Source organism: Macrobrachium rosenbergii, chromosome 4 (genome assembly GCF_040412425.1).
Source record: "Macrobrachium rosenbergii isolate ZJJX-2024 chromosome 4, ASM4041242v1, whole genome shotgun sequence".
Lineage (NCBI taxonomy): Eukaryota > Metazoa > Arthropoda > Malacostraca > Decapoda > Palaemonidae > Macrobrachium > Macrobrachium rosenbergii.
This window is the reverse complement of record NC_089744.1, coordinates 85,111,831-85,122,584: the sequence shown is the minus strand read 5'-3', so window position 1 is coordinate 85,122,584 and position 10,754 is coordinate 85,111,831. Positions and strand designations below refer to the sequence as shown.

Genomic DNA, 10,754 nt, shown 5'->3' with positions numbered 1-10,754 from the left:
GTCCACTACCAGCTGAAATATTACTCTGATTGGAGAGATACTCCACTGATGACACCAACTACAAAAAAAAGCCCATTTCCCAAGGTATACAGCCGCTGAGGGTTTCCAAAGGTATCCAGACATCTCCTTCGCTGTGCAATGAGAAAATCCTCTTTCTTGCAGGCAAGAAGTGTGAGCGAGACTATTGCCTGGTAATACCTCTTGACATTCAGCTGACACAGAAGGTTGGGCCACTTGGGAATCTCTCTCGGGACCTCCAATAACAGAGCTAGTAGGTCCAGATACTACTCAGGATGTGGCAACTTGGGGGGCAAACAGAGTTAACCTGAGATTCAGGCGATCAACCCCCTGTTGATTACAAGACGAATCAAGCAAAATGGCATTAGCCACTAACTGTCCCATGGGTGCTGGAAAGCATCCTCCATCGCAGCTCATGGTACTACAGAACAGTACACTGGGAGCTTTCTGTTGTGCCAAGTTGCAAACAGGTCTATACTTGGAGCCCCCCAAAGCTTGAAGAGTCTCTCTGCAATGCCTAGGTGTAGAGACCATTCTGTCCCTAACACCAGATTCTGGTGGCTGAGCTTGTCTGCCACTACATCCCAAGAACCTGGAATGTACCTGGCTGACAGCTCTAACGAGTGTGCTAATGCCCACTTGTGCACCTGCACTGCCAACCTGTGAAGCTGGAAGGACACTAGTCCCCTTGCTTCTTGACGTATGCTCCCACCGTAGTTTTGCTGCTCATCAACACCACAGAGTGCCCCCATCACCCTATCATGAAACTCCTGCAAGGCCAGAAACACAGCTTTCAACTCCAGGATACTGATGTGGAGGTGCTTGTCGTTGTAGGACGTGAAGGTGCTTGTCGTTCTGGTCCCACAAACCTGAAACCAACAACTCCTCCAGGTGTATATCCCATCCCTCAGTCGATGCTTCCGAAAACAGAAGCATCTCGGGAGAGAGAGTGCCAAGTGGCATTCCTATTAAGAGGTTCCTGTCATCTAGCTACCAATTCAAGTCTCTTCTTACTTACTTCCTCTGAAAGAGGAATAGGAAAGAAATGAAGGTCCCTTGCCAGAGACCAAAGCTCCTTTGGCCTCCACTGAAAGGAGTGGAGGTGAAGCCGCCAATGAGGAACCAGTTTCTCCAATGACGACAGGTGACGCAGAATGACTTGTCACTGCTGAGCAGGTTGAGACTGTTGAGACAGGAACTTCTGCACCACCCCCCTGACTTGCTGATGCAAGTATTACAAGGGAAAACTCTCAATGCTGCAGCATCTTTCAGCATGCCAGGTACTTTACACTCTGCTTGGGTGTGAGATCAATAGACATATCCCATTCGAATGGCCCAGAGCCGAAATCAGTATGAATACTTGGGGGGCGGTTGAGATCCCAAAACAAAGTGTCCTGAACTGGAACACCATCCGCCAGAGGGTAAAGCGGAGATAAATCCAAGAGGACCTATAAATGTGGATTTGGAGATACACATCCTTAAGATCCACCGAAGTGTGAAGTCACCCTCTCTGATGGAATCGATAACTAAGCAAGCCAATTTCATCTTGAACTGAGTCTGGCAAATGAACCATTTCAATGGAGGGAGATAGATGACTGGCCTCCAGCCACCAGTCGCCTTCTTCACTAGGAACAGATGACAGTAGAAGCCTGGAGACCAATCTTTCATTGGTTTGAGAGTGATGGGTGGCAGAAACTTGAAGGGTAGAAGATACCCTTCCCAAGGGATATCCACTACCCAAGTCTCTGCTCCATGTCATTGCCAAGTTGCCTAGTAGCTCGACAGGCAACCCCCACCATCAGCAGCAAGCAGGAAGGAACACTGCCCCTAGTATCCTCCTCCCTTCTTCTTGCCCTTATCCTCCTTCCTGGAATAGATGCCTTTTGCTAATGGGGAAGAAGAAGACTGGGTTCCTCTATGTGGGGCAGAGGAAGTCTCCGACTACCCAAAGAGGAAGGGCCAGCCTGACCCGGTGAAGACCAAGAGGTCTTAGACAATGCCTGGTGGACAAGCTTGCCGTTATTCTCAACTCAAAACCTCTCCACCACACCCTAAGCTAAAAGAGAGGAAGATCCCAGTACCAATCTATTTCTGAGAGCCAAAGCTGACTCCGGGCCAACAAACCTCACAAGTTAAGACAACACTGTACCTCACCTCTTCAGAACCAGGTTTGCCCACAGGTCTGCTGTCTAGCGGGTGAGGTAGGTAATAGCCCTGCTTCCAGACAGCATCAGTCTCTTGAAAGCTGCATCCTCCTCGGGTGTATGGCCTCCCAAAGATTAAGCAATTCTGGCTACTGTAAGGACCAAAGATCTCTCCAAGAGACTGTCCTGGAGTACTGACATAGCAGATGATTCGTGCCACCGCCTCCATCTGTGAGAGAGAGACTCCCTCCAAATGGGGACAGTCTAGTGCCAACCCAGAATAAAGACAAGCCAAGTCTGGGTCCACCTGTTTCATTGGTAATGGACTCTCCAAAGGTACATAATAGTCCCTCTTACAAGCCAGAGGCAGAGGAGGTGTCTTACCATACTGGCTAGACCACAGGAAACTGTCTTGCCCAAAAACAAGAGAATTCACCTGGTCTAAAACCCCGTCTGCAACTCTACACCAGGGCAGGCCAATCAAAACCTTGGGTTCCTTCTGTGGTCCCCATAGTGACTCGATGGCCAAAGAATGGTCTGCAGGACAGGCCAGTCTCTTCCTCAAAACCATTAAAATGACATATCATTTTAATGGTCTCTAAAAAGTTCCTCTGCAACTTGGGGGTGTCTGAGTCCTAAGGCATAGGACCCTTGGGCCTCTCCAGTCCCTAGTCCTCCTGAGTTGCTGCCTCTGCAAGAGAAGTTAACTCGCCAGAGCCCCTTGGTGATCCCTTGACTATGCGGGCTTACAACTTGCCCAGTCAAAGGACTGACTATGTAAACCTCTGTGGTTGGGCTGGGATGGGATCAAGAACAGTCCTGTCCCCGAACCCTGGACCTGTGCAGCTCCCTGCCCCCAGAAAACCTCGAGGAGGTGGAGGGGACAGGAGAGGGATCACAAGCACCCTTGCCCAGCCTGTCAAAAACTGAAGTATTGCCAGGTCCAGTGAGACCGTGGACAGCCACCAATCTGTGGTGACAATGTCTGCAAGGGTTGGGGAGAGCAGTCTCACTCACAAAAGTGTGGGCAGGGCCTGTCCCCCAAGCATGCTTCTTCCTTCCAAGAAGCTGGAGCTTCTACAGGAGGGGAAGACTGAACAGGGGTCCTCCTCTTGCTTGGTTTGGGTGACCAGGTAACTATCCCAGGACCCCTGAGCCACTCTCTTTGATGGGCAGGTGAGGGAGTGCCTGTCTACTCTCTTCTCACCTTCTCTGACTGGGCCAAGATGGCAGCTGGGCCCAGGTCCATAGATCAGGAACCCTTGCTGGCCCATGTTCGGGTACTACTGGGACCAGTACCAGTACACCGAGTGTCCAGAGAACCCTGAGTAATGGTTGCACCCTTGTGCTTGGTAACAGGTGCAGCAGTACTTGTGTTACTGCTAGCCAGAGATCCAACAGCCCTCTCTGCAGCACAGAGACAACTTCCTGTGGAGGGGCGAAGCAACCTTCTTCCTCTGCTCACTAGCTTTGGAAGAGGAAGGGAAGGTGACAGCACCTGACGACGATGAAGACGAAGACGGCTTCCTTTCTCCTCCCCTGCTTTAACTGCTTCATTTTTACAAGCACAGCCAAGGTCAGTGAAGAAGACAGGGAGTGGAAGATGACCTCCGCCAAGGACGAGGCTGAAGGCAGCACCTGGGGACACATCACCAATGACACATGAGGGGTAAGCGGCGAGGTGGGGGCGGTCCTAGAGCCAGTGGAGACCGTGAGCATTGAAGTCATCACAGTCAAAATTGAAGCAGTCACAGGAGGACCCTTCATTGCTTTTAAGTGGCTGATAAGGGAGGGAGGTCCACAGCTCCCTGAGCACCTCACCCTCCAAAACATCTGAAATGAAGGTCAGGTTAAGGGAGATCTCTTCCTACACCCCAAGAAAGAGCGTCCTCCAGAGGGTAGCCACCCCTCAGAATGAAGAGAGGCTCCTGTGGAGAAACCGGGCTGGATGTCTTCCCTTCCTCAGCAGCTCTCTATTGAACCAACAGTAGGAGTCAGTGAAGGGGAACTACTCCCCTGAGAGTAGTAAGAGTATGAGGAAGTTTGGCAGGTAGAAGGAAAGTACCAAAGAGGACTTTCAGTGTCACCAGTGGAATACTGCAATCCGATGACACCTAGAAGACCTCCTCTCTCTTCTTCCTGGCAAACTTCGCCATTGTTCAGATACCCAGGCATGGCACTCCGAACATGAGCTATTCTGAATGCAATCACGCTTCCTGCAGAAGGAGCAGAGGGTATGAGAATCTACATCTATTGAGGAGAGGAATTGGTCCTTCCCTGGACAGCATCTGAAAACCTGAGGTATCCTCTCCAACACTGATGACTTAATTGGTTGAGGGGTTTATGTCATAGTAATACAAAACAAAACAACTATACTCATTCAACATATTAAAGAAAACAAGCACAAAGCATGCAAAGAAAGCTAATGGCAAGTTGGGCAGAGAGTCTGCAGAGACATCTATACATGATGGCAGCCGGAAGCAGAGTGGAGTGCTTACCGACAGGTGGGTGGGACTTACCCCTACATGTCGATAATTAGCAGCCTTGACTGAAAATTAAACAACCGATCAAGCTCACGTTCACAAGCTAAATCCTATGTAAAGAACGGAGGTTTGTATTTGTGAAGGAACAATTATATATTTTTAAAATAAACTTTTTTTTTTTGTCAAAATTCTCTTTTACTGGCAATTTCACCTATTCAGTTCATGAAACATTAGCTTTCAAGGTTACTGGGATACAGTTGCTATATGGCATTTTTTGGAAGAAAAAACATGATTTTTTTTTCTTATGCAGACTCGGTGATAATCATCAGTCACTAATAACATGCAGTGAAAATTATGACAAAAAGCCATGAAATTAAAAAAAGAATAATGGAGAAATGGAAGGTGTGTGTGTGTGTGTGTATGTGTGTTTATGTGTACTACATGTAGGGGAGTTTCTTAGCGCAGTATCGAATGTGTTCTCTCTCTTGCATTGTGCATGATTGTTTTATTACAAAAAAACGTTTGCTTTTTTTAAGTAAAATTTTTTTTTTTATATGTTATACAGTACTTTTGCATGTACTGAGGCAAAATAGTTAAAACAAAGTGATACATGTGTTATCCTACCACAATTGTGTTTTTGAGAGAGAGAGAGAGAGAGAGAGAGAGAGAGAGAGAGAGAGAGAGAGAGAGAGAGAGAGAGAGAGAGAGAGCTCCCCTACATGTAGTACACAAACACACACCTATTTCTCCATTATCAGAGAGAGAGAGAGAGAGAGAGAGAGAGAGAGAGAGAGAGAGAGAGAGAGAGAGAGAGAGAGTATATTTTGTTATAAATATGGAAAACAAACTAGCTAATTGCCTTCTGCATCAAGTTTTCAGTTTCAAGTGTGATGGCTGTTGTTTATAAGCATATTTAGTGTTTATTGGTTATGCAGCATTGCCATTCTACATCCATAGTTTTATTTGCCCCTATCCAGATTTTAACCTTATCTATTATTGCAGATAATCAAAGGATTACTATATGTAAAAAAATCCAGCTATGACCAACAGCAAACTCTCATACAATCAAGCTGACAGATTTAAATTTCTCCTTCAATAACTGATACTGCATAAAAATTACATTTAAAGGAGTCACATAAAATATTGCACTCATTTTGCTGATACGGCATGCATGGTGAGAGAGACACACTTGATACTTTGCTGAAACAAGAAGTCAATAAAGAAATCACTGCCAATGCACTTGCCTCAAGTAACAGGAAATGCACACTCGACATTACCAATAAGGGGGATATACAGTATGACAACTTAAGGGTACACCCACTCGATATACACAGTCTTGAAATGTAAGTAATGGAATGATTATGAAAGCTCAAGTTATAAAAATGAATTAAATACTCTTAAACATATACATTTTGTACTGGTGAACCCAAAACAATAAAAGTTTACAAAGTACATGTCAACTTAAAAATTACATTTTACTACCAACCATAGACAAATGCACTCAACATTTGTATTCAATGTATGAACTTGAATTTGTTTCCACTGATAACTTCTGAAATATATTTAGGAAAAAAGGAGGGATCAATTCTTATCTGACATTTATGCTGTAACATATATCTAAGTTTACAAAATTATGGACAACAACATAGGGGATATGTAAGACAAGGTTAATTTATTCAATGAATGAGAAAAGTTAATAAAAACATGGCTTGGAGTTGTGCTCCAGGATAGTAGTTGCAACAAAATTAAATCTCTCCACCTATTAAAAATGCATTTCTGCCTTAAAAAATAAAGAGAACCACACATCACCTTCCCATCATTTATGGAAGTTCAGCTATCACACTTTAAAAACCCTTTAAAAGTGAGAGCTGACAATGGTCACTAAAAATGACAATTGCAATTTTTTTTTTTTTTTTACAAAACATTTTATCCTGCTCACATAGTTTAAGCTGGTTACAATTTTTCCCACACCATTCAATATGGGACCAACTACTTCCTGTCAAAAATGTTATTGCAGCCAAAAGTTTTTTTTTTTTCAAAAAAAAGCTCAAAGATGGAAAACTACAAAACCAAACAATTCCTGTTTATCACTTCAGTTCTTCAGCTTAAATCGTTGTCATATGGAGACAACCAAAACATACTGCCATTAAAGCATTTCAACATTTTCGATGTCTAACTTCTGCGTGAGGTCAACTTTGCCAGAATCACTCTTCTCTTCTGCATTTCCCCATTCACCTAGATCTCCTCCCATTACATCCTTGTTTCTCTTAGCTTCTGCTTCCTCTCTCTGAAAATAAGATAGGGAGTAAGACTAATATAACTGTCCTGAATGCCCTTGAAATATCAATATAAATCACTACAAACATTACAGTTTGTAAATCCACATTAAATCTGAAGTAAACAGCCAACCCTACTTGATCAATATTCAATACCAAAAGTTCCCCAGTGCTCGTCTTTATTACCTAAATTTCATAATTCATTTTAGAGTACAAATACAACATTACTTTACTCATACAGCCAGTCCTCAACATATGAGGAATTTACTGACGTGCATTTTAAAACGTGGCTGGAAAATATTAGGAAAAAATCACAGGAAGTTCCAAACCTTAAAATTTGTATTTGCCATGTGAAGAGCACAGCTTTTAATCTACAAAAATAATGATATCTCATCACACAGGCACTGTAAGCACCAAAAACAATCTTCTTCATCCTAACATGGTTATAAAGATGGAGGAGCCAAGAATTTTGTTAATATTAGCACTTCATGAGAGAGAATGTATTCATATTTTCTCTTTCAGGTCATAAAAAAAGTAATCTGTAAGTCTTGACTATCACAAAATATTCTGCTGCTGGTGCCTTCATGTACATTATGTACAGTATTTAATTAGGGCTGTTACAGCTGCATCAGTACTGAATGGTAAATGAGTACACAATAATTTATTTTGTCATTAAATATTCCTAAAAAAATTACAATAATGTCTGGGAAAACTATAGCAAGAATTATATGCTAATGTTCATACCCCAATTAAATAGCTTAATCCACTCAGGAGGCTGTTCTTTAACCAATCTGTCCTTACATAAAGCAAATTTTTACCAAAAGAAATAATGGGAATTGGATTAATCCGTTTCAGACCTCAAAAAATGCAACAAATAAACTTATTTCAACTTGAATATAAAAAACCTACTATGCAAACATTATACAAAGAGAGTATGTATGAAAAATAAGTAAATTTGTTCTCAGTTTGCCTGCCATTGGGCGAGTTGTTATTTGGGAAGAGTCCCCTTCCACAAAAAAGGCAGGCCACTGTGCTTCTGGGGTGGTTTCTCTTTTCTGTCTCTTTCTACTAATTTCTGATTGAGATTCACTGCATTTCTTTCTCAGTAAAAACCTCTCCAGTGATATTTGTTTTGCCAGCATTTTAAACTGTCCTTGAAATGAGACAGCACTGTCATGCAACAGGTTTATAACACAGTTTGTTATAGCTTTGTCAGGGTGATATTTGTCAACATAACTTTACACTTCAATCTATTTTGCACATATCTCTTCTAATAATGAACTAGGGACAGTCCCCTTTCCTCCTCTTCCTCTTAAGCAATTCTTCCCTTGTTGTCTGCTTCTGCTCCCTCTCAAGGTCCAGCAGGTTTTCTGAGCGTCAGCTCTGTTTTGTACTCCTCCACTAACCCAACCACATCGCTGACCTCCAAGCTGGTATCTTTGGCATTCTTATGGGCCATAATGACCTAAGTACAGTACAATTTACTTTACACTGGAAAAATAAAAACACACAACACAAAGATGGTCTCACTGAGATCAAAGCATAGGCTGAACCCTTTGTTTTGACTGGGAACCACACAAACACACACTATATATATATATATATATATATATATATATATATATATATATATATATATATATATATATATATATTTATATATATATATATATATATATATATATATATATATATATATATATATATATATATATATATATATATATATATGTATGTATATGTATATGTATATATATATATATATATATATATATATATATATATATATATATATATATATATATATATATATATATATATATATATATATATATATAATGTATATATATATATATATATATATATATATATATATATATATATATATATATATATATATATATTTCTGGATCGGGTCCCGTGTCAGCCGGTGAAAAGGTCCATTCAGCACTTATTTCCAGGTAATTCCGTTGCTAGATACCAGAAAGCTAAATGAAATGCTGGAGTTACTACCCCAGAGCGATCTCCATTAGATGGAGTCGTGTATGGAAAAGGGTGAACTATAAAAACACGGAACCTTATCCTACAGAGATCCCAAAGTCAAAAGTCCCACAGAGAGGTGCCGTTACAAACCCATGTACCACTCATGGACAGCACACAAAACACCGCTAGCCGCATTCCATTTCAGCAAGCACCTAATCTCGGTCACATGTTTTTTCATTGTGCTTTTATCTTGTGCTTTTTGCATCATTATGGCTTCCTCACAAGGTCTTTCTTCATCTAAGTTGAGTACCAGTATTTTGTTTTTATTTGAGGCGATTGAGGCTCCTTATTTCCCTTTAGTTTAATAATTAAGGGAACTTTTTATAACGCCCGTCTCGATCTCCTCTCGCGGCCTCACACGTGACCTCCATGCGTGGTTCTAAGTTGTGATCTTGGGCTTTTATTGCCCTGTTTTTCGATCTTCCTCACTGTTCCTCTTCGTGTTTAGGATAATTTTCCTTTTCATGAGGTCTAATTAGTGATTTTGATTGATTGACTTTTGATTCCCTTTGCTTCGAGAGTGAAGGCTGGTGTTTAGGCTTCGGGCTTCCCCCTCGAGCCTATTCGCCTCTTATCAATTCATTAACATGCCTTATTTTTGCCCTTCTCTTCTCTTAGCTTCTGGGAATTTTATTTACGTTAGTACTGTTAAGTTTTTTTGTTTTTTCTTTACCCCTGTGTTCGGATGCATTTGATATTTGATGATTATTATGGATGTTTCTTTTGTTAGGAGGCGGCCATTTCCCTTCACGTCCACATCGGGTTGGGTATGGTCCTCCTCTTATTTTGTTTTGTTGATTTTTTTATCCATTTTTCATGGGTTGGTTGTTAGCTTTGGTTTTTCCTTTTTTGGGGCGTTAGGCTATTGCCCCCCCTTTTTTCCATGAAAAAAGGGGGGGTGGTCGTTCATTCATTTCGTTCACATGCCCTTCATAGGGTTTTGTGTACGTCTTTTCCAATGCGGCGCTCTCCTTAAGTTTTGACTAGGGTCTTCTCATCTTATGTTTTCCCTTCCCCTGTTTCGGCTTTTCGCGTAGGCTAATAAGCCTCTCGTTTAAGCTGAAATAGCGAGGGATCTCATGTAGCTTCCCTCTCCTGTTTGGCTTTTTCGTTTAGGCTAATGAGCCTCTTGGTTAAGCTGGGATAGCGAGGACTTCATGTAGCCTACCCTAGTTTGGTCTTTTCTTAGGTTAGTTTCCAGTTATTGGTTATGTCGGCCACCCTTTCCCCTTCCTCCTCCCAATTGCTCTCTCTTCCCTTGATTCGTTTTCAGTCTTGTTAACTTATCAAGGATTGGGAGCATTCCTTTCCTTTTAGCCTATAGCTTGTGCCCCCTTCCTTTGCATTGTTTGGCCTTTCCTTGGTACAGTCTCTGACTTTACCAACTTATTCTCCCTCCTGGGACTACTGGCGGCTGGGAGAGCTTCCCCCTCTCCCGTCCACCATCTTTGGCCATCTTTGCCTCCTTTCCCCCCCTCCCCCTTTTTGACCATGGAGGTTGCTCCTGTTCCTCTCCTGCTTCTCTCGCGCTTGCTGGGTAGCATCTCAGTCAGCGAGTGGGCATGAGGACCCGGAGCGCCCGGATTGTGCATTCCCACTCTCTGGTCGTTCCTTTTCGGTTCTTCCTCCTGGTTTTTCATTCCTCCCCTTCATACGTCTTCTCCGGCGTGTTGTTTAATTTGGTGACACTCCGGTTTAGTCCTATTTTCGTGGCCAGTTAGTGCTTTCCGCCTGACTGTCTTCGTGTCCGGACTTTTGACGTTCCCTGCCCTTAGCTAACTACTGTCTAC

General features: G+C 42.4%; 1 protein-coding gene across 1 annotated transcript in view; it reads right to left on the bottom strand.

The window, feature by feature from the left end:
• Positions 1-6,649: 6,649 nt before the first annotated feature.
• Positions 6,650-10,754, bottom strand: part of LOC136836331 (peptidyl-prolyl cis-trans isomerase FKBP4-like) — a 374,461-nt gene continuing 370,356 nt past the window's right edge. Inside the window, 1 exon segment of the mRNA XM_067100503.1 lies at positions 6,650-6,932. Coding sequence (XP_066956604.1) covers positions 6,792-6,932 — 141 coding nt within the window. The 3' untranslated portion in view covers positions 6,650-6,791.